General features: G+C 37.8%; 1 protein-coding gene across 5 annotated transcripts in view; it reads left to right on the forward strand.

Annotated features, from left to right (window-relative positions):
- LOC141388811 (Y+L amino acid transporter 2) overlaps positions 1-25,870 on the forward strand; it is a 144,376-nt gene that overhangs the window by 108,021 nt on the left and 10,485 nt on the right. For 3 of the 5 annotated variants that reach the window (XM_073959200.1, XM_073959199.1, XM_073959201.1), the window contains exons 2-5: positions 3,258-3,670; positions 17,422-17,668; positions 21,656-21,729; positions 21,830-21,975. In XM_073959200.1, the coding sequence (XP_073815301.1) occupies positions 3,404-3,670; positions 17,422-17,668; positions 21,656-21,729; positions 21,830-21,975 (734 nt within the window). In that variant the 5' untranslated portion in view covers positions 3,258-3,403. Of the gene's footprint in view, positions 1-2,789; positions 3,062-3,225; positions 3,671-17,421; positions 17,669-21,655; positions 21,730-21,829; positions 21,976-25,870 lie in introns of those variants that run through there. The other 2 variants (XM_073959203.1, XM_073959202.1) reach the window with 2 other exon arrangements.

The raw sequence follows: 25,870 nt of genomic DNA on the forward strand, positions 1-25,870 counted from the left end.
TTGACGTTTGAGTTTCCCAATGGTCAGAGAACTTCTCCACCAAAAATTATCAATATTAGTCCATGTTTTGATATAGATATGCAAAGTAAGGACCAACTCGGTTACTGCCTTCGAGAGTTATCGTGCGCACAATTTTAGCGAAAAGTTTTGAATTGTTGTGGGGGGATGTACCCGATGGACCGATGTGGCCCATAATCTAAGTTTCGACAAAATATTACGAAAGCCAAATTTTGGACCGAATCGGATGATCACTTCGAGAGTTTTCGTGCGCTCCAGCCACTACACATTGTGCCTTAGGGGTTTTTTACAGCTTTCGGACCATTTCCTAAGGAAGTATGGACTTGCTCTCCAAAAAATTCTTGTACCTTCGTTAAGTTGGCAGTGAATAAGAGTTATTGCAAAACGAAAACAGTGATTCGAGAGCAGGCCCTAAACTGCACTTTTCCGAAATTTTGTTTGCGACTTACCGGAAGCTGTGGAATTATTACGATGAGCAAAATATGGAACAAACCGCTTACTGCATTGTAGAGTGCGAACAAGTTATGAACTTTTGTGGGAGAGGTACCTGAAGGTGTGAACCTATATGACCCATCATGGAACTTAAATTAAGTTTGACAGCAGCCAGATGGACGGACGAACATAGCTAAATCGACTCCAAATTGTCTGAAACGGATTTCGTTCAAACATACTAATGGTCTAAAACCATTATTTTGATGAGACACATTTTGCCCGTATAAAATGTATATACCCTCGTTAGCATAAATGCAAAAGGGTATAAAAAGAACACATTTTTGCCCAAAAATATGTATAGGCTGAAGGAGGAAACTCTCGGACAAAATATCGAAAATCGAGAGGTACCTTTCTACGGGGTCTATATCAAAACGTCGACCTATACCGAAAATTATCTTAAGGAATGTTGTATGTCTCCAACTAAGGCTACACGCAGAGAAAAAATATGATTGATCCAACAATATTCGAAGAGCAAAATATGTATTGTAAAGATATTGTTAAATTCCAAATGTAGTATTGTGATTCCAACAATTGGGTTTTGTTAAATCCAAAAATAGTTTTTGTCAACTGGACAATAATTCTTTCTTTTCTTTGACAATTTTTTCTCTTCTCTCGCTATTCGATGCCGAGTTGAAAAAAACAATTATGGTGAGTTTTGTTTGTATGACATGATGATGCCTTTATCTTTGTTTTTGTGTGTATGTATACCAACAATGAGACTGTTGTTTTTATTTGTTTTTGTTTTGTTTCATTCTTCTATCTTCATTGTGCTTTGAGGTTTGGTGTTATACCGGAGTTTGTTATGGTGTTTAATTATTCCTTATGTTGTGGTCGGTGCTTGTGGCTTTTTGTTTGTCTTTGTTGTCAGCCAATGCAGCAAACCATGTATTGTGTTCATCAGTGATTGCAATATTATACGCGACATTTATATCCAAGTTATGTGAAAAGTGTATATGAGAAGTATATACACTCAAATAAAAAATTTCTGGGCTGGTTTTCTGGGTTGACAATACTTTTTGTAAACAAAATTAGATTATTATAGTTCCTACAATCGGTATTGTTAACGATTTTTACAATATTGCGGAAATTCGAAAGTTGTTTTTGTTTTCTATGTTTGGAACAAAAGATGGTATTTTTGGATTTGGATTACAATGTTTGAACAAAACAAATACATTTTTGGAACCAAAACAGATATTTTTGTTCCAACAAAAGCGAAAAATATTTTTTCTCTGCGTGTATACACCGATTTTTACCCATTTCTGGAGCATACTGTGGTTAAACACATTTTTGGGGAAAAGTTTTTGTAGCCCCAAAGAATAACAAATTTTATGGTAAGATAATGTGGCTGAAACCTTCTAAGTACCGAAAATCGGGAGGTACCGTTCTATGGTGGTTATATCAAAACTTGGACAGATATAGCCCATTTTCAATACCAAACATTGTAGGAGTAATAGAATATTCTGTGTCAAATTATCTTAAATACTGGGAGCTGTATTTTAAATTCTTGACGGACATGGTTATATCGACTTAGAATTTGATGCTGATCGAGAATATATCGCTCATTTACTCAAAGAGTGAAACATCTGAAAAAATCTAGTTTCGCGAAAAATGTGTTTAAAGTTGGCGATTGAAATTTGACTTCCCAATTTGAAAAGATTCAGTCAAAAGATCAGTTTTTAACAATTCCCTTAATAGAAAAACATTTTGAAACGTAGCTATAAATCATTGTCAACATTTCCACCCAGGAAAAATTTTGAGGCCACATGAGCCGTATAACCCATTGCAAAGTTATGTAAACCAGCTACTTTCTACATTACTAGTAAGCTGAAAAATAATGGGTTATTTCTGACAAATTAGTTTACTTACCCATTTCTAAGTAATGAGTACAATAAACCACCAAAGTTGGTGGTGTACATGTAAGCATTGAAACAAACCATAATATTCATATGCATGGCATACTGTGTAGTGTGTTTGGCTACAAATCAGAAGTTCACATGGTACACTGGTTTTCATATGTCTGCCTGAGTTGTTGACTTTCCAGCCACATTCCCATTTCGTACTTTTTGAAAAAAATCGCTTAATATGAACAAAATTTCTGAAACGTAGCTATAAATCATTGTCAACATTCCCAGCACATATTAAAACGAAAGTGTTCTTCGGGGCATTGTTATCACCCTGATTCTTCGGCTCTCTGTTTGTTTGTTTTAATCTGCCTACTTCTAGTTACTCGTAGAAATAATCATCACTGCCTGTGAAACAAAATATGTATGTATATGTATGATTCATTATTTTTATTCCCAGAGCAGAAGGCAGCTGGATTAATTTATCAATCGCTATTATGATTTCCATTTACACGATGAAAAGTTGTAATGGAATATACATACATATAATTTAAATAATATCTCTGTGGCAGTTAAAAATCAGTTACTTGTTTGGTTAGCATTAGGACTCTAAACTCTTCCTAATAAATTCAAAGTATCAACAAAAAATCTGAATTAGAAACTTGACGTATTGACTACCAGTGGCTAAACCGGGAAATATTTTTTATTTCGTACGTATTCAAATTGCTCATTTGAAAAGCAAACACATCGTTAGCCATCGAATTAGTTCACTTTAAAAATCTATACATACAAACATGTTTATTTTTTATTTATTTATTTTTTGTATATCTAATTGAAGATCATTTTAACGAACATCTTATTTATCCAACTAAAGATTTCACTTCTCTGCCTCTTTCTTATTTTTAGAAACGAAAATAAACAAAAGAACGTAAATAAATATAAAGGTGAGCGCGGCAGAAGGCAAATACTTATTCGATAATATTAATTACTGCGTGGTCAGTTGATTTTTCCGTGAGGTAAACTACGCCACCACCACAACTAACATCATCATCATGGAGACTGAATCATTAAATCGAAAGAATTCATCGAGAAAAAGTTCCGTTGTTAATGGAAATGGAGAAGCTGCGGCAAAAGTTGAAGCCGATGGAGGTGGTGAAGTGACACTTAAAGCTAAAATGAGCCTTATCAATGGCTGTACAGTGATTGTTGGTTCCATTATTGGTTCGGGTATTTTTGTATCACCCACTGGTGTCCTAATGTATACCGGCAGTGTAAATTTGGCATTGATTGTTTGGGTCGTGTCCGGCATATTTTCAATGGTAAGTAAGAGGCAAATTAAAATATTGTTTATCAACCAAAACTATTATGAAACAAATTCTCAATATTTCAATTAAACATCATTATTTTGAAACATTGTTTCTTTGATTATAATATTAATGCCACCTGTAATAGTTATCAGCTACAATGAATTGTTTATATCACAAATAAAAAACAAAATAACTCAAAAACACCAAGACCACCTGTGACATATTCGCTAAACAAGAATAAAGGCAATTGTAAGGTAATAAAAGACGACTACATCTAATTGTTTCTGTTAACAGATCACTAACAGACACACGCGCCGTCGAAAGGCAACAAGTTGTAACACATCTGTTCCACCTCCTAACTACCCCATCGCAATTTTACAATAGAATACGTCTTTTCATCCGTTGGGGAAACACATTGCAATGAATGAAAAATGATTGCTCCTCAAGAGGCGTAATGTAAATTACTCAGCGTCTCAAGTATTGTCACCTGTTGCTTAGGAATTTCCATTGATATTAGCATGATTACACGTTGTACACGCTTCTAATATTGATACTTTCTTTCTCTGCTTCTTATTGCCCATATTATACCCGTCTAACTGGCTGGCTGGCTCACTTATAAATAATTCAATATTTATTTGTAGTTCAAAACGGAAAAAAATAACAGATGCTTAACGCATTAATTGAACTGGATTAAATCGGTTTATTGACAGAATCAACATGAGGAAATTTATTAAAAATTCCGTAGATATTTTATATACATAGTCATTAAAATGAAGCTTCCAGATACACAAACACAGATTTCCTGTCTGCTTCTGTAGGTGGCTTGTTAATCCTTTTTAAGTAAAACAAGTAAGAACGGCGTTAAGTTCGGCCAGGCCGAACTTGTTATAACCTCCGCTACGAGTTGTATTGAAGTAAAATGGAAAAATTAGTTTCCTTTCGTTTATGAAGAAAACTAAATACCAAATTTCAGCAAGTTCGGCTAGCTCAAAATACCGAAATTCGGGAGGTACCTTTCCATGGGGCTATATTAAAATGTCGACCAATACCTACAAATTTCAGGCGGAAAGTTTTTAGACTCAAAGAAGATGAAATACGAAATTTCCGATATTTCGGTAAAACCTTCAATATACCGAAAATCAAGAGGTACGCTTCTATGGGGGATATAGAAACCAGCGGACCTATACTGATAATTCTCTTCTGGAATATTTTATAACCCCATGGAAGACTAAATAACAAATTTCAGTCTTTCGGTGGAATATTTAAGTCACAACCTTCGAAATTACGAACATCGGGAGGTACCGTTCTATGGTGTTAACCTACGAATTTCAGTCAGAAAGGCTTTTACCTCCAACAAAGACTAAATATCAAATTTCAGCCATATCGGTGGGTTGCTGTGGGCACTACCTTTAAAATACCGAAAATCGGGAGGTACCATTCTATAAGGGCTATATGAAGGCGTAGACCAATGCAGACAAATTTCATATGGACCGTTTTATACTCCAAATTAAGACCAAATATCAAATTTCAGCCATTTCGGTGTGATAATGAGGCTAACACCTTCAAAATACCGAAAATTGGGTGGTACCGTTCTATGGGGGCTATATGAAGGCGTGGACCTATATGGAACGTTTAATACCGCAAATCAAGTCCAAATACCAAATTTCAGCCATTTCAGTGGAATATTGAGGCCACAACCTTCAAAATACCGGAAATAGAGAGGTACCGTTTTATGAGCCTATACTAAGGCGTTAAAGTATACCGACAAGTTTTTGGGGGAAAGTTGTATACACCCAACGAAGACTAAATACAAAATTTCAGCCATTTCTGAGGAATATTGAGGCCACAACCTTCAAAACATCGGAAATTGGGAAGTACAGTTCTATGGGGGCTATACTAAGGCGTGGAAGGTTTTATACCCCAACGAAGACCAAATACCAAATTTCAACCATTTTTGTGGTCACAACCTTCTATATACGAAGGCGTGGACCTATGCCAACAAATTTCCGGGGGAAAGTTTTATAATCTCAACTACGTACCAGATTTCAGCCATTTCGGTGTGATAATGAGGCTAAAACCTTCAAAATACCGAAAATCGGGTGGTCCCGTTTAATGGGGCCTATATCAAAACGTGGACCGATATAGCCCACGTGCAATACCAAACATCCTAGAAGTAATAGTAGAAGTAATAAAGTAAAGTAATTTCAACCATTTCGGTGGGATAATGAAGCTAAAACCTTCAAAATACCGAATATCGGGAGGTACCGTTCTATGGGGGCTATATGAAGGCGTGGACCTATACCAACAAATTTCAGGTGGAACGTTTAATATCCTCAACGAAGACTAATTACCAAATTTCAACCATTTTGATGGGATAATGAAGCTAAAACCTTCAAAATACCGAATATCGGGAGGTACCGTTCTATAGGGGCTATATGAAGGTGTGAACCTATACCAACAAATTTCAGGTGGAAAGTTCTATACACCCAACGATAACTAAATACCAAATTTCAGACATTCTGGTGGGATAATGAAGCTAAAACCTCCAAAATACCGAATATCAGGAGGTACAGTTCTATGGGGGCTATATGAATGCGTAGACTTATACCAACAAATTTTAGGTGGAACGTTTTATATCCTCAACGAAGACTAATTACCAAATTTCAACCATTTCGATGGGATAATGAACCTAAAACCTTCAAAATACTGAATATCGGGAGGTACCGTTCTATGGGGCCTATATGAATGCGTGGACTTATACCAACAAATTTCAGGTGGAAAGTTCTATACACCCAACGATTACTAAATACCAAATTTCAGCAATTTTGGTAGGATAATGAAGCTAAAACCTTAAAAATACCGAAAATCGGAAGTACTGTTCTATGGGGGCTATATCAAGACGTGGACCGATATATCCCATTTTCAATACCAACCATCCAGCAAGTAATAAAAACTTCAGTACCAAATATTGACTCTCTATCTTTAAAACTGCGAACTGTATATTGATTTCAACAGACAGACGGACGGGCAAACAGACGAACATGGTTAAATCGACATAGAATTTTATGCTGATCAATAATATATATACCTTATAGGGTCTCCGACGAATAATTCGATATGTTACAAACGGAATGACAAATTTAATTATACCCCCCATATGGTAGAGGGTATACAAATTGCGAGCTGTATCTTGATTTCAACAGACGGACGGTCAGATGTCGACTTAGATTTTTACCCTGATCAAGAATATATATACTTTATAGGGTCTCCAATGAATATTTCGATATGTTACAAACGGAATGACAAATTTAATTATACCCTCCATATTATGGTGGAGGGTATAATTAAGGCAAATGGGAAACGAATTGTCGCACGCATCCGCCTGCGTATTGCTCACATAAGTTTCTTTAGGGCGAAACCTTTCACTCAATTACCCAACCAAACCAATGAAAGTAGTGAGATGTTCAGTGTAGGGATCAGTGTTGCCGAATTTGACGATTTATCGTCATTTTGACGATTTTTTGGCCTAAAATTGAAAAATGACGATTTGACGATTTTATGGTCCAAAATGACGATTTTTCACGAAATCCCGAATTGCATGAAATAAAACATGATAACTATATTTTGACCAGAATTTCACGAAAGTCTTTAAGGAAAGCAATATTCCAAACTCGGTTTCATGAGCTATTTTAATGTTTTTAAACAATTTCGAGACGGAATGGCTTTATTTGGGCACATACATATCTGGAATAGAGGTATTTTCATAGTTTTTGTCTCATCTTGGACCTACATCAGCTGAACATTTTCATGTAGGATTGTTAATGAATGAAAATCTTCCTTTAAAATTTTTCGAGATATAATACTTCCGACCCATGTCCTCTTTAATGAGAGTTTTTGTCGATTTTCGACTGCCCATCAACCAAATGTACGTGTACCGACAAACATGGACGGTCACACTGTCAAGCAAGCGAAGTTTGAGGGAACAATTTCTTGATACTTTGAACGCGTTTTTTTCGAAATGGCATTTTTGAAGTCGAAACCGAAACCGAATTGACCGATCTTTACATGGTTTGGTGAGCTTATTAAATAAATAAAAGGCTGACCTTAAGCGAGACAGTTTTTAAAAAAAAATTGCCAGATTTTTTGACAAAAGTTTTGTTTAAAATTCTGTTCCGCCTTAAGGCAAGATTAATAGGTTCTTAAAATGCTTACACACATGTGCGATAATCGACCCATTCGTTTTCGAGTCATGGTTGGCATCGCAAAACGCTTTTATAAAAAAGGGTTTCGCAGATAGCCATTTACCACAAGACTTTGCAATATTTTTCAACAACAAAAATACCAAAAGTAGTATAATACTATGTTTACATTTACGAAATCCACTCGATTTCAAATGTCAATTCCATAGCCCAAACGTCAAATGAAATCCAATCGATTTCAAATGAGTTTTCATTTGACGTATAAGCAAGGGAATTGACAGTTGAAATCGGGTGGATTTCGTAAATGTAAACATAGCATAAGATGTGCTCTTTCTTTCTTGATGAACGAACTTTAAAAAAAATGGTAGTTTCTTTGAAAACAATTCAAAAAAATGAGTTTTTGTGGTCTGCCCAACTAGGGACAACCCTTTAAGTGAGATTGGGTTATATTAATTGCTGTGGGTTGTATATTTTATGTTGTCGGTCTCATTGACAAACCTATCGGCTAAAAAATTGCATTAAACGGTAACCAAACCTATACTATGTTTACATTTACGAAATCCACTCGATTTCAACTGTCAATTCCATTGCTCAAACGTCAAATGAAATCCAATCGATTTCAGATGAGTTTTCATTTGACGTATACACAAAGGAATTGACAGATGAAATCGAGTGGATTTCGTAAATGTAAACATAGTCCTAGTTTTGGATCATGATGACGATTTTTTGACGATTTTCCAAATTTTATTGACGATTTGACGATTTTTTTGACGATTTCCGACCAAAAACTGTCGGCAACGCTGGTAGGGTTATGACTTTTTGACATTTTTTCTCAAAAATGATTTCCTGTACTGAGAATGAGTGAACTTTAGCCGACTAATGCCTAAAATAACATTCATTTCATTTTATTATAAAACAAGGTTCCGCACGAACCACTTTTAAAGATTTTTTTTTTAAATACCATGAAATGAAAAAAGTTTTTTCTAAACAAATTATTTCCTGTTGCGCGAATGAATGACCTTTTGCCTGTTAATGACGTTCTATTAATTTAGGAATTGGAAGAGTAACGTAAATGTTTATTAAGCATTTAGTTTATTTACTGCAATCAAGGAATTATCGCTTAGCCTTAATTTACACTGTTTACTTAGCCATTGTTTATGTTTGTTGTACTCTTTCTTTCTCATTTATTTTGACTATTCAGTATTGCTTCTACATTGTGACGTCATTCATTGTAACCCCCTTTTACTCCCTCATATTTCTTAACTCTGCCCCATTAGTTTTTTACATTCATTCGTCTGTTTGTATACGAGTATGTGTGTATGTACATCTGGATCTCGTTTGAACATTGAAGAACCTCCTACATGAAGGATGCTAGAACAGTCTACAAAGAAAACCCAAAATTATGAATTTTTTACTAGTTGCATTCATATTTTCTTTTTTGTCCAGAATTTGAACGCACCTCTTTTAAACTGAATGGACAAATGTTTGTATTCATGAATAAACTTCTATTTCTTCAAAAGTATGAAAGTTTTTATAAAATACAAAAATAAATGTTCTAGTTTCCCCTACTTTCCCCATTATTTGCTCTCTGGTTTTTTTACTCTCTCTCTCTCTCTCCAGATTCTCTTTCCTTTCTCTCAGAGGAAACCAGTATTTTTCCAATTATGAACATCATTCATAATATAGACAAATCTCTACATCGGAAACACTTTTGAACACTACTCCTAATATGCATGAATTAATTTTTTCTGTGTATGCATAAGCGAGCGAGTTCCTATAAATACGGAAGAGTAACATGTGGGCGAGTGTGTTGTGAATTATACCGCGATCTAAAATCGTCAGCAGTAAAGTGTAAACTAAGTCAGTCCCACAGTGATTTTCATCCATAACTTGTCGAGTGATAGGAGTGAGGTCGTTCTACGGCGAGAGACTAAAGGCTTGATCGCGTTGAATATCCTACAAGAGCCATATTTGAAGTGCTTTCTCGATATAGATATGACGAAGTTTACTGATGTAGTGGCACATCGAAGCCCGACCAGTTTCAGCAACTGGTAGGTAGGTCGATAGACTTAGAGCCACCTCGAACTAGTTTATCCGATAATTCGTTCACCATTATATTACTAAGACCCGGAACCTAGTAAAGTTTAACGATATTGCGTTCAAACATACATATATCGGGCAGAGCTTTCCAACAATCAAGGAAAGCTGGAGAATTTATGGTCCGGGACTTGGGAGCTTTGAGACCCACATGAATGTCGACAAATATAGTCCCCGGTCCTGTAAGATTGCTGTTAAGCCCCTACACCAATTCTGCTGCCTTTCCGATAGGCGTTGCAGCTAATATTAAGCCTAAATGTATAGGGTTCATTGCTTCATTACTTTCCTTCTTCTTAGATCCGTCTGTGTAGTTTGCCAGACCATTAATAGGAGAGTTACCTTCACCCCAAATGTCCCAACTAGAAAATATTACGGATAATGAGGCAAACCAGAAGGATATGGGCATATAATCGGTTACGCAATACCTGTAATTTAGGTCAATCAATGTATCAATTAAGTTTAAGACCTGACTCTCGGAGCCTAAAAGCCGCAACTGAAGGTTTCAGGTTGGAGATGCAGGATTCAGGGTGGCCTGAGGAGCACACATGATAGTTTGGACAGTAACGCTTTATTCTTGGCACCACACAAGTTCACCGTAGGTTAAGATAGGCAGAGCAAATGTAAGATTTGTGGTCTCAGCCCCCAACTATTCCCAATAGAGTTCTTGCCACAGTACAGTGCCCTAACTTATTTTAACTGGAGAATGAAAATCGGAAATTGCGTTTCCTTGCGAAAAGTACGAGTTCTGTCTTCTCTGGGTTAACTCCAAGACCATTGTTTTGGTCCCAGCTTGACACTTGTAGCAGAGCACTTACACAAGGTCAATGACGAAGTCCAGTAATTTTAAGTATTGCCAATGAGAGAAATCTTAATTTATTTCACAGAAAAATTTTACATTTTGACCAGTAGCTGTGGAGTGTAGATGAAATTCGTAGGCTATTTAATGTGCATAACAATTGTATCCATTGCACTATGGGGCCAAATTCAGGGTTTTGAGGCAACAAATCACAGGGGCAAGCTAGAACTTCAAAATTTCAGGCAGATGTTTATAATCCGCCTAGAAACGAATCTGCCGAATTTGGTTGATCTCGGTTCATATATAGATATAGCTCTCATATATATGTTCGCCCGATTTCAAGTAATTGATGGACCAAACACGCAAATTCTGTCCAATTATGATGAAATTTGGACAATGCTACCGAATTCTGACTATAAACTAAGTTACATTGAAATCGGTTCAGAATTGGATATATATACATATATAGTGTTAAGAATATAATTCCGTTATATTTGATTTCAATCACTGACTTGAAAAAATTACTTTTTGCATCATAAGACTGTCATTGGCCCCATCGTGCATTGTAAAAATGAAAACTCAATACAGAAAAGCATTAAAATGCTGAAAATAATTTCCTGTGAACTCACAAATCCCAACACAACCTCGTCCACAAAGAGTAATCATAACTAATGACATTGATGTGGTACATATTTCTATTTGTGGAAATATTCGTCTAAGATGAAAAAAGACAGTTCTTACATATTTTACAAAATCAATTAAATTAGAAAAATGGAAATTCTTAACACGTTTGTTGTTGTCAGTTCCCAGTAACAGACAATCAACAACAGCAACGTATACGTACACGTTGATGTCATTTCAATTCGTCGCAGTTATCGACATGGTCGTGTCGACCATAAACATTGACACTTGATGTTTTTAAGTGTGCCTGTTAGTATGCAATACACAATAAAATAAAAGAATCCACTCCAATCCAAGAATCCACCACCACCCACACTTCAGTCACCACCAAAAGCACTACACAATAACAAGAAATCTTCCATATTGTTTAACTCCTTAGCTGAAGAAGGAGCAAATATTCTATTGTGCGTCTCATCCCATCATTCGCATTATGATGGTTAGAGAATAGTAATGAGATATTTTGCCTTTCAATAATTTCGAACGTTATGACTTCCTGCTCTTGTAGTGACGGCAAAGGAATTTCAGAGTAATTTCATTATTTCACAATGCCTGTGGCAGACATACCAAGTCCTCTTGTGAAAAAGAATATGGCCTAGAATACATACGCATGTTCATCTTTATGGGTATGATGGTATGTCAGTAACTCTCTCTCTCGGACTATTTATGAAGTGTAAATTAGAATTGAGAAGAAAAAAATTTTCATTTAATTTAATAGATTTAATAGCTAATGTTTAGGGTTTTTGGCTTAGGGCTTTTGGATAGTTATTTCAGGTAGTTCGAACGTTTCCCAAACAAATGTTGTAAAGTCCACTTGTTTGCTCCATCGACTCCTTGGTCTGCGGCTACCGCCTTGTGGCCCGTATTTATACGCCTTTTTAGCGTGTTCATCGTCTCTCATTCTTATGATATCGCCTAGCCAACGCAATCGTTGTATCTCGATACGTTTGTCTATACTGATGAGCTCGTGGATCACACGACGTCCATATTCACCATCATCGCAGATTGGTCCGTAGATCTTTCGAAGAATTTTTCTCTCAAACACACCAAGCACTGCCTTGTCCGCTTGTACAAGTACCCATGCTTCGGAGCCATACATCAGCACGGGTAGTATCAGTGTTTTGCTTTTGTTTTGTGGCTTTGTTTTTTAACTGCTTACTTACGCCAAAGTAGCATCTGTTAGGCAATATAATTCTTCTGTTTATTTCACAACTGATATTGTTTGTTGTGTTTACAGCGGTGCCGAGATAGACACTACCTCAAAATTATAGGAGCCAACTTCAACAGTTAGTCCGAGCTCTATGAACGCATTGCGCGTCGAAATAATCAACTCAGTAAGCAAGTAACTTGTGGCTATTGGTGTAGATTGTGCCATTTATCTTAACGTTTGCCTCTCGTATGACCTTTTCCAGCAGTATGTTGAAAAGATCACACGAATGGATGACTCCTTGCATGAAACCTCTTTTGGCATAAAACTCTTCGGAGAGGTTCTTTCCTATTTTAACTGAGGATCGAGCGTCAGTTAAAGTCATTTTACAAAGCCGTTTGAGCTTTGTGGGGATACCAAGTTCAGACATGGCTTGGAATATCTTTGAACGTAGGAGGCTGTCAAAGGCTGCTTTATAATCGACAAAAAGGTGGTAGGTGTCGATCTGCATCTCTTGGGTCTTCTCCAGGATTTGCCGCAGGGTAAATATCTGGTCAATGCTGGAATTGCCAGTTCTAAAGCCGCATTGGTATGGTCCAATTATTTCGTTGACCATAGGCTTTAGTCGTTCGCACAATATCCCTGACACTATTTTGAAGGCAATAGGAAGAAGACTTATGCCCCTATAGTTAGAGCGTACAGTCTTATCTCCTTTCCAATCGTCGGGTACGCGTTCTTCCTGTCTGATGGTGCTAACTAGTTGATGCATACACCTTATCAGCGTGTCGCCTCCGGTTTTGAACAGCTCGGCTGGTAGGACATCGGCTCCTGCTGCCTTATTATTCCTCAGCCGGTTTATTGTTGTCTTCACCTCATTTTGGCCGGGTGGTATACGTTCAATACCACCTTCTGGGATTGGATCGATACCACTGATCGTGGTCTTCAGTACTATAGGATAGCAACAGTTTGGAAAAGTGCTCTTTCTATAACCTTCTTCCTGTCTGATGGTGCTAACTAGTTGATGCATACACCTTATCAGCGTGTCGCCTCCGGTTTTGAACAGCTCGGCTGGTAGGACATCGGCTCCTGCTGCCTTATTATTCCTCAGCCGGTTTATTGTTGTCTTCACCTCATTTTGGCCGGGTGGTATACGTTCAATACCACCTTCTGGGATTGGATCGATACCACTGATCGTGGTCTTCAGTACTATAGGATAGCAACAGTTTGGAAAAGTGCTCTTTCTATAACCTTAGCACACTATCTGTAGCAGTTACCAAATTACCTTGCTGGTCCCTACAGGAAGATGTGCCTGTACCAAAGCTATCAGTTTGATGTTTTACTCTGTGGTAGAATTTACGGACTTCATTTTGGCTCCTGTACATCTCGATTTTTTTTACACTCCCGCTTTTCCATATCTCTTTTTTTCCTGCGGAAAAGACGTTTTTCCTCTTTCCTTTTCTCCCGATACCTCTCTTCAGTAGCAGCACGACACTCCTGGTCACACCATGGGTTCCTTGTTGGAGGTCTCTGGAATCCAAGTATGGATTTTGCGGCTGATTGCATGGAGTGGGCAATAATTTGCCATTGTGCTGATATGTTATCGGGACCAGAAGTGCTTTGATTAAGCAATTGGGCCAGTTGAGTGGAATATGCTGTGGATATCTGTTGTGACTACAGCTTACCGATGTCCAATTTCCGAGTTGTGTCTGTTCGTACCTTATTTGCTACGTTTAATCAGGTACGCACCTTTGCTGCAACAAGGTGGTGTCTGAGTCTATGGTGGCTCCTCGAAACGATCACACGCTCGATGAATGTCTTCCATCTATCACAGCGTAAACAATTTGATTTCTTGTTCTTTGATCCGGAGACAGCCAGGTGCTTAAATCTGATACTGCTAACTACCATGTTTTTTGCCGCTGCGAAGTCTATCAGCATCGATGCTTCACTATGAAGACTGAATTTTCCGACTGTTGGGCCAAAGATATTCTCCTTCCCAATTTTGACATTAAAATCGCCTAGAATAATAATAACGTCATGGGTTGGACAACGGTCATATGTTTCTTCTAAGTGCTCGTAGAATATATCTTTGGTCTGTTCGTCCTTGTCTTCGGTTGGAACATGAGCGCAGATAAAGCTAATGTTGAAGAATTTTGCTTTTATCCGTATTATAGCAAGTCTTTCATTCACTGGATTGAAGCTGAAGACCAGATGTTTTAAACTCCGACTAACTACAAATCCGCAACCAAACTTATGCTTTGTGTCATGGCAGCCATAATACAGTGCATCACCTTTAGATGTTGTTGCGACGCTTTTCCCAATCCATGGTATTTCCTGCATGGCAGTAATGTCGGCCTTGTACTTTTCTAGTACATCTAACAATGCGTTAACTGCACCTCCTCTATAAAGAGTGCGAACATTCTAGGTGCAGATTTGCAGATCATGGTTCTTAAAACGTTTGCGGGGGTCGTCAACTTTGGAGGAGTTTGTTTTTCTTTTCTTTCGTTTTTTCATAGTAGTCTACTTTTTCTAGGGGAGGGTTACTAGCACGACGACCAAACACAAGTTTTTAACGTTCTTATGGGTGAAAGCGAGGCACATGTTAGCTCACTACCTTTAACGGGTGTTAAAAGCAGTTCCCCAGGAGGTTAGTGTCCACTTGACATGAAAGAGGGACCATGATAAATCCTGGGTTTTGCCATGTTGAAGACGGTCAGGCCCGTTCCTTGGTGTCTTTCATCCCCCGTCAAAACTTCCCTTTTGTGAAATGTTTGAAATTTTGTGTAGGAGGTACACGTAAGATTGAACATATATATGTAACCCATATTCGAACCTGTACTGGAATTATGTAACTCATTTTTTGAGTTACCGACAAAAATCGGTAACATTAAAACGCAAAATTATGAATGAAAAGTTCAAATAACTTGGCAGCGCTTTATCTACCGGTAGTACTTTACAACTACTTTTTATTCGCAGCTAACTTACCGAAAAACATTGTTAATTACTGAAATTATAGGCATTTTAATTTTACCTATATTTGTCGGTAACTCAAAAAATGAGTTCGAAAAATTCCACTACTGATGTATTTGTCGTTACAGGTCCATGCCTTCATGTAGCCCCCATAGAACGGTACCTTCAGATTTTCGGTATTTTGAGGGTTTTGGCCTCAATATTCAACCGAAATGGTTGAAGTTTGGTATTTAGTCATCGTTGTGGGTATAAAACTTTCCCCCAGAAATTTGTCGCCTTAATATAGCCCCCATAGAACGGTACCTCCCGATTTTCGGTATTTTGGATGTTGTGGCCACAATATTCCACAGAAATGGCTGAAATTTGGCATTTAGTCTACGTTAGAGGTATTCAACTTTCACCTCTAAATTTTTCTATATACATAGGTCCACGTCTTCATATAGCCCCATAAAAACGTACCTCCCGATTTTCGGTATTTTGAGGGTTTTGGCCTCAATATTCCACCGAAATGGCTGAAATTTGGTATTTAGTCTTCGTTGTGGGTATAAAACTTTCCCCCAGAAATTTGTTGGTACAGGTCCATGGAACGGTACCTCCCGATTTTCGATATTTTGAAGGTTGAAATGGCTGAAATTTGGTATTTAGCCTTCGTTGGAGGTATTCAACTTTCACCTCTAAATTTTTCTATATAGCTCCGCTCCTTCATATAGCCCCATAGAAAGGCACCTCTGGATTTTCGGTATTTTGAGGGTTGTGGCCACAATGACCCACCAAAATGGCTGAAATTTTGGTATTTCGTTTTTGTTGTGTTCCCCCAGACATTTTGTGTACAGGTCAACGCCTTAACATAGCCCCCACAGAACGGTACCTCCCAATATTCGGTATTTTGAAGGATGTGGCCTAAATATTCCACTGAAATGGCTGAAATTTGGTATTTAGTGTTTTTTGTGTTCCCCCAGACATTTTTTGGTAGAGGTCCACGCCTTAATATAGCTCCACAGAACGGTACCCCCCGATTTTCGGTATTTTGAAGGTTATGGCCACTATAGCCCATAGCAATGGCTGAAATGGTATTTAGTCTTTGTTTGGGTTATCCAACTCCCCCAGAAATTTCTCGGTACAGGTCCACGCCTTAATATAGCCCCATAGAACACGTACCTCCCGATTTTCGGTATTTTGATGGTTTAGGCCGAAATGTCTGAAATTGGGTATTTAGTCTTCGTTGTGGGTATAAAACTTTCCCCCAGAAATTTGTCGGCACAGTTCCACGCCTTAATATAGCCCCCATAGAACGGTACCTCCCGTTTTTCGGTATTTTGGAGGTTGTGGCCACAATATTCCATAGAAATGGCTGAAATTTGGTATTTACGTTGGAGGTAAACACTTTTCTGATTGAAATTCGTCGATATAGATACACGTTTCGATAAAGTCCTCATAGAACGGTACCTCCCGCTTTTCGTAATTCTGAAGGTTGTGACGTCAATGTCCCACGTCTTCCTATATCCCCCATAGGAGCGTACCTCTTGATTTTCGGTATTTTGAAGGTTTTAGGCACATTGTCTCACCGAAATATTGGAAATTTTAATATTTAGTCTTCTTTCCGCCAGAAATTTTTCGGTATAGATCGACGTTGTGATACGGCCCCATATAGCGGTACCTCCCGAATTTCAGTATTTTGCAGGATAACCACATTGTTTTACCGAAATTGTTGAAATTTGGTATTTAGACTTCTTCATAAACGAAATACCACTCGTGATGGAGGGTATAACAAGTTCGGCCCGGCCGAACGTAACGCCGTTCTTACTTGTTTATATTATTTTTCATTATTTTCATTCTATTACTTTTTATTATATTTTTTCATTTATTTTACTAATTTCAGGTCGGTGCTTATTGCTATGCGGAATTGGGTACAATGATAACAAAATCGGGTGCTGATTATGCCTACATCATGGAAACCTTTGGTCCATTTATGGCATTCATTCGTTTGTGGATTGAGTGTATGATTGTGAGACCTTGTTCGCAGGCAATTGTCGCGCTCACATTCAGTGTGTATGTACTGAAACCATTCTTTCCGGAATGTACACCGCCCGAAGATGCAGCCAGACTTTTGGCTGTGTGTTGTATACGTAAGTACACATCGATGATGATTGTAACATCACTATGCATTACGATAAGTCTAACTGAAGCTTAGTTTTAATTTATATTGACGACCCCCTGCTCTGATCAACCATCTTAAAATGTTTACATATATTTATTTTAAATCACAGTAAATAAACATTAATGATTGCTGAATAAATGCACCCATATAGTGTAGTCGTAAATGTACAATTGTTGCTGAACAAACATACATTGTGGTTGTTATTATTTACAATTGAGAAGTTATTACTTATTGTTCGAACAAAGCTCAGAGCGTTATGAAATTTATTGTAAAAGTTGCATCATACATTCCCTTCAAACTTATCTTAAATATTATTACACAAATCACATTTTAAAGATATTCTAAATAATGAAGATCTCTTACATGGAATAGTTTCTTTACTCTGGCTCTATCTCCAGGTCCAGTGTGGAATGTAGGAGTTTCGATGGGCTGTAACCACAAGAGTTAATTGGTAGGGCAATTGATGGGGGATGTAGTAAGAGGACCTTGTTCTCTCTCGTAACATTAGACCTCACTCTCTAGATTAAAAAGATCCCTCCTTGCATGCCTAAGTCCCCAGTCACTTACCTCCATATGGTGATTAGAATGACTGTAACGGTAACGCCCGAACAAGTACTGCAAGGAAAGCATGTTCTTGTGTTGCTGGCTGAAAGAATTTTCATCTCCTCAGGTAGATGGTCCACTGATGACATGAGGAGGCACCCGGTTGCATATCTCAGGGCGTTTTTCTGACATATGAATATTGATCCATCGCATTGCACTTATATTCGAGGGCCACTGACGCCGCATTGCTTACCACAGATCCTTATCTACAGCCACAGTGGTGCCGACTAAAGACTTGATGACCATGTTCCTACACCTCAACTTGTCCCAGGTAACTGTAATATATGCCGATGATGTGAACATGAGGTCGATGTGACCCCTAGAACCTTGGCGTAGTTAGTGGTCGGAATTCTGCTAAAATCGGCCATTACAGAATAAAAGGGAACTTTTATATACCATTTCTAAAAGAAAGGGTGCTCCTATAGTACCATTCTGAAAGAAAGGGTGCTTCTATAGTACCATTCTGAAAGAAAGGGTGCTTCTATAGACCCTTTCTGAAAGAAAGCGTGCTTCTATAGACCCTTTGTGAAAGAAATGGTACTTCGATAAACCATTTCTGAAAGAAAGGTGCTTCTATAGACCCTTTCTAAAAGAAATGGTGCTTCTATAGACCCTTTCTAAAAGAAATGGTGCTCCTATAGACCCTTTCTAAAAGAAAGGGTGCTTCTGTGGAACCATTCTGAAAGAAAGGGTGCTTCTATATTCCCTTTCTGAAAGGAAGGGTGCTTCTATATTCCCTTTCTGAAAGGAAGGGTGCTTCTATAGACCCTTTCTGAATGAAATGGTGCTTTTGTGCACCCTTTCTGAAAGAAATGGTACTTCTGTGCACCCTTTCTGGAAGAAATGGTGCTTCTATAGACCCTTTCTTAAAGAGAGGTTGCTTCTATAGACACTTTCTGAATGAAATGGAGCTTCGGTAAACCCGTTCTGAAAGAAAGGGTGCTTCTATAGACCCTTTCTGAATGAAATGGAGCTTCTGTAGACCCACTCTGAAAGAAAGGGTGCTTCTATAGACCCTTTCTGAATGAAACGGTGATTCTATAGACCCTTTCTGAATGAAATGGTGGTTCTATAGACCCTTTCTGAATTAAATGGTGCTTCTGTGCACTCTTTCTGAAAGAAAGGGTGCTTCTATAGACCCTTTCTGAAAGAAAGTTTGCTTCTATAGAGCCTATCTGAATGAAACGATGCCTTTGTAGACCTTTTCTGAAAGAAAGGGTGCTTCTATAGAGCCTTTCTTAAAGAAAGGGTGCTTCTATAGACCCTTTCTGAATGAAATGGAACTTCCGTAGACCCACTCTGAAAGAAAGGGTGCTTCTATAGACCCTTTCTGAATGAAATTATGCTTCTGTAGACCTTTTCTGAAAGAAAGGGTGCTTCTATAGACCCTTTCTTAAAGAAAGGGTGCTTCTTTAGACCCTTTCTGAATGAAATGGAGCTTCTGTAGACCCACTGTGAAAGAAAGGGTGCTTCTTTAGACCCTTTCTGAATGAAATGGAGCTTCTGTAGACCCACTGTGAAAGAAAGGGTGCTTCTTTAGACCCTTTCTGAATGAAATGGAGCTTCTTTAGACCCTTTCTGAATGAAATGGAGCTTCTGTAGACCCACTGTGAAAGAAAGGGTGCTTCTTTAGACCCTTTCTGAATGAAATGGAGCTTCTGTAGACCCACTGTGAAAGAAAGGGTGCTTCTTTAGACCCTTTCTGAATGAAATGGAGCTTCTGTAGACCCACTGTGAAAGAAAGGGTGCTTCTATAGACCCTTTCTAAAAGAGAGGGTGCTTCTATAGACCCTTTCTAAAAGAAATGGTGCTTCTATAGACCCTTTCTGAATGACTAATATATGTATGTGGATTGTTGTGCTTTGCTGCTTACGGACCCATGCTGATGATCTGCAGAGATGATCGTTAGGGTTCCTAACGAAATTTCCAACCCAACCCATACATTCCATGTAAGGGTCATCAGAACCAAACTCAAGACTGGTGCAATAGGAAAGCTAATACGCCACCTCCACTTCTTCTTCTTCCGAAATGCACTATTTCCTCGATCTTACCTCGGATTGCATTGCAATTAAATATCTTAAGGATGCTTTTTCAAGGATTTGCACTACAACAACTGGTGTTAAGTACTGCGTGTGCACCTGCTTTTAGGAGGGACTACGGGGGAGTCGCATATACTGATTCTGTGGGCTGTGTTCACGCAGCATGCAGCGGCATAGTTGTAGTCCCTCTCAGGGGCGAATCCAGAACAAACCCTGAGATGCACCCACTCCCGGCATCTACTGCATCTTACTGAAGTTTGAGTGTGATGGATGCGGATGTGACAAACTGAGCATATATAAATTATTCCTGGGCATATATAAATTATTCTGTCCCGGCACGCATCAAAAGAATCCGATCAGGCATTCCGGGATATGCTACTCCCAACACAGAAAAAGGATACTAATACAAACATATATACACTGAGGTGGAAGTCGCTGGGCGAAACACGGGAGTGTTTGGTTCTAGGTAAATCCGGTATCGAAATACCCGCCACTGTGGGTTTGTACCTTTCGGGTCGAGTTCGGCTTCGAGAAAAAAACTCCACCGCTTTGCTTTGAACAGAAAGTTTTGTATCCTCCACTTCCTTGCCCGTCGTCACAGCCACTTTAGAGACTTTGGCTTGAACGGATGCAGGATCCGTAAGAAAGATCTAATCCAACATAAGCTGGCGCTTGAAGAAAAATGCATTTGTATTTCCTCATGAACCTGAGCCTGCTTCTGATGTAGAAGACTTCATTCTCAGAATTCATGTTCGGGTCTCTTCCAACGATTTTGCGAAGATAAAGCACAGAACTTTTATAAAGCTTGGAATTATTTGGCATATGCATTTTGCATAATTTTGCATATGTCATATGTTTCGATTGCAATTTAATCAGAAGCCAAAAATATGCCCAGTCCCAAAATTTGACATGAATCGCACCAAAAATAGGGGTTGCATAAAATTCCGCTGTCTAATAATAGGTTACCCATATATAGAGGTCCATATATAGATGGCAGACCTGTAAGAAGTCCCCCATATATGGAAGGACTTCAACGGGTCTATCATAAAAACACGGCATCTATAGATATATACTATATATAGAAGACTTTAAATGTGACTGATATAGTTTGAAGACCTTAAACCAGTCCGTGTGATGTTTCACGGTATGAACGTGTATAACAAATAAATAGCTTTAAAATCGTTTTTCCTCCCATATAAATTTTAATGTTTACACTGACTTCAGATTTCCCCCATACATTTTAATAATACCCAATAAAACTTGGCAATCAGTCTTTAATTGGAATTAAATTTTTTTCTTTTACTTCCTTTCAGTAATCCTTACATTTGTGAACTGTTGGGATGTTAAATGGGCAACTGCTGTGCAGGATATTTTCACATATGCCAAAGTAAGTAAAAACAACAACATTCACATATGACATAATGATAGAGCATAAACTGATTTGTCTCAATCTTTTATTTTCTGCTCTGTTAATCCCCATTTATTAGCTGTTGGCCTTGTTTATTATCATTGCATCTGGCATGTACCAACTTTACTTGGGCCATACCGAATATTTCACATTTGAAAATACAGATACAAAAGTCACATCACTGGCGCTTTCATTCTACTCGGGATTATTTGCCTACAACGGATGGTAAGTAGAAATCAAAAGAGGATTGAAGGAAAAAATAAAATGAACATTTATTGTGTACGCATCTCCTCATATATATGTATGAATATATGTCATAGGATAATTCTATAGTTGTGGCGATTGCAAAACACAACCACCACTTGTTGCTTTTTTCTCCATTTCCCAGTTCCAGGAATTGAAAGTCATGAAAATATCTTATGAAAATAATAGGATTTTGTGATTTTATTATTTTGTTGTCCCTTCGGCATTCGGTGGACAGATACAAGGATGAGCGAAAGCAAAAGAAGACATGGAAGTGGCAGTTGAAGTTAATTAAATTCTACTGGTAATTGAATGAAGCCACTGCCACTGTAGTGTGTACATGATATTAGAGAATAACAAATCATGTTATTTTAAGATCAGGAAAAATTCTTGTAGCTGTGGGAGAACGTATTTTCCATAATGCTTCAAAGGAAGGAAAAATTAAAAACATTAATTTTTTTATATTAAAAAAGTGATATAGGAATTGGAAAGTTACTGGAGAATTGTGTATGCAATAACCTGTACAATTGTTTAATTTGATATCATAGCAATAATAATTGTTCCCACTAACATCCCAGAAGGGACAAGGAAGACTTCTGTCATATTAATACCGATTCTTATTAACTCAATAATATAGGATTTATTTATAGACAAATCCGAACGGCGTGTCTTAAGACAGCAGATAAGTTTAACATACATGAATTACTGAGGAAATGTCGCCAATGTCGCGTATTTTCGCCACAGTTGACAAGGTGATGTTCCCAGACCACATTTGGATAAAAATGTGTAAATTTTTTCAAAAAGTATTAAATTATTTATTCAGCGATAACTATCTTGTCCACTTCAAAGTAATCCCCCTCAGATGTAATACACTTATGCCAGCGTTTCCTCCAACCCTCGAAACACTTCTGAAACGTGCTTTTTGGTAACTTCAACAGCTCCTGTCTCAATTTTCTATTTATCTCCACAATCGTAGCAAAACGCTGTCCTTTCATCGGTGTCTTCAGTTTTGGTAAGCGGAAAAAGTCTACGGGGACCAAGTCCTGTGAATATTGTGGTTGAGGCGTGATAACGGTTTTGTTTTTGGCAAAAACTCACGCTGTGGGCTGGTGCGTTATCAAAAACCATGATTGTTTTTTCCACAATTTTGTGCGTTACTGACGAATTGCTTCTCACAATGGTGCATAACTTTAAGGTAGTAGTCCTTATTGACCGTGCGACCTTGTGACAAGAACTCATGATGCACCACCCCATTTCAATCGATCAAAAACAGTGAGCAAAACCTTCACATTTGACCGAACGTTTCAATTGGTATGATTGGACTTTGCCACACACCCATTACTTGTCACTAGTTATGAAATTTTTGATGTAATCTGAATCGTCGATTTGGATCTCCTGAGGGATGTCCATTCAACATTGTTTTTGCTCAAAATGTAGCAAATTTTGGTAATAAATCGAAGAGCACACCAAAACACAAATAAAATTTGTATCTGTCAAAAACAAATTGACAATTCAATATGACTGATATTGCCAAAATGATATAAAAGACATGTGTACCAACATAACAGAAAACAAGTAAAGAAGCTTTAAGTTCAGCCGGGTCGAACTTTTTATACCCTCCACCATAAAATGTTCTGAACTAAAATGGAATAATTATTTTCTTTCCTGTCCACAATTTTAGGCGGAGATATAAATAAGGTAAAAAAGCATAAAAAATGTATTCAACCGGTCGGGAACCTTTTATGGGTCTTGTATATCGAAGTGTGGACCTATGTTTTTGATGGAGAAGTTTTGTGACCACTGGGAACCTCAAATGTTGAATGCAGATATTTGGGTCAAATATTGTAGCTAAAATCAAAAAAACCGAAAGTCGGGAGGTACCGTTATATGGGGGCTCTACCAAAACATGGACCTATGTGGGCAGTTTTTCGAATTACAGATAGTTCGGTCAAAAATACAGGAAATGGGGAGGCACCGTTATATGGGGGCTATACCAAAACATGGACCTATGCTGACAGTTTTTAGTGGAGATGTTTTGCGTTTATTAGGAACCTCAACAGTCAAATTACAGATAGTTCGGTCAAAAATTGTAGCTAAAATCCTCAAAATACCAAAAATCGGGAGGTACCGTTATATGGAGGCTATACCAAAACATGGACCTATGTTGACGGTGTTTTGTGACCACTGGGAACCTCAAATGTTCAATTGCAGGTAGTTTGGTAAAAAAATGTAGTTAAAATCCTCAAAATATCAAAAATCGGGAGGTATCGTTATATGGGGGCTATACAAAAACATGGACCTATGTTGACGGTTTTTGGTGGAGATGTTTTGTGACCACAGGAAACCTCAAATGTTCAATTGCAGGTAGTTTTGTAAAAAATGTAGTTAAAATCCACAAAATACCAAAAATCGGGAGGTACCGTTATATGGGGGCTATACCAAAACATGGACCTATGTTGACGGTTTTTGGTGGAGATGTTTTGTGACCACTGGGAACCTCAAATATTCAATTGCAGGTAGTTTCGTAACAAAATGTAGTTAAAATCCACAAAATACCGAAAATCAGGAGGTACCGTTATATGGGGGCTATACCGAAACATGGACCTATGTATTTTAACAGTTTTTGGTGGAGATGGTTTGTGATTACCAGGAGCCTCAACTGTGAAATTGCTGGTAGTTCGGTCAAAAATTTCAGCTAAATCCTCAAAATACCAAAAACCTGGAGGTACCGTTATATGGGGACTATACCAAAACAGGGACCTATGTTGACGGTTTTCGGTTGAGATCTTTTGTGACCACTGGGAACCTTAAATGTTCAATTGCAGGTGGTTTGGTCAAAAAATGTAGCTAAAATCCCCAAAATACCGAAAATCGGGAGGTACCGTTATATGGGGGCTATACCAAAACATGGACCTATGCTGACAGTTTTTAGTGGAGCTGTTTTGCCTTTACTAGGAACCTCAACAGTCAAATAACAGATAGTTCGGTCAAAAATTGTAGTTAAAATCCTCAAAATACCAAAAATCGAGAGGTGTCGTTATATGGGGGCTATACCAAAACATGGACCTAGGTTGACGGTTTTTGGTGGAGATGTTTTGTGACCACTGGGAACCTCAAATGTTCAATTGCAGGTAGTTTGGTAACAAATGTAGGTAAAATCCACAAAACATCGAAAATTGGGAGGTACCGTTATATGGGGGCTATGGTGGTCCAATATAGCACATCTTCGAACTTGAGCTGCCTAGAAAAAAGACACTCGGGTACAAAAACATAGCGCTCTAGCTCAATTATTGCGAACGTTAGAGTGATTACAACAGACGAACATGGCTAGATCGTCTTAGAATTTTATCCTGATCAAGAATATATATACTTTATATGGTCACAAATGATTAGTTCGATGTGTTACAAACAGATAAACAAACTTAATATACCCTCCATACTATGATGGAGGGTATAAAAATACCATATTTGGTACGATGTAGTACTTTTCGTACACATAAGTACGAAATTCAGAAAAAAACTATCTCAATCCTACACTCCATCAGTAATTTTAATTCAAAATTTCAGGATCCCAACTCTATCTGGATCCCAACCAAATTGTAACAAATTTAGTACACTTTAGTACTTTTCGTACACATATGCACGAATTTCCTACCTCAATATTTCAATCCTACACTTCAACAGTAATCCTAATTCCAAATTTCAGGTTTGCAGCTCTATCCGTTCACCCAAATCAAAATTGTACCAAATTTAGCACTTTTCGTACACATGACTACGAATTTCCAAAATCATTACCTTTTATATACACTACTTCCCAACCTTGATTTCCATACCAAATTCATTTCGTACTAAATGTCCATAGAATTGGTACTAAATT

The sequence above is a fragment of the Musca autumnalis genome, unplaced genomic scaffold (assembly GCF_047663935.1).
Source record: "Musca autumnalis isolate F117 unplaced genomic scaffold, ASM4766393v1 scaffold_1, whole genome shotgun sequence".
NCBI classification, from domain to species: Eukaryota; Metazoa; Arthropoda; class Insecta; order Diptera; family Muscidae; genus Musca; species Musca autumnalis.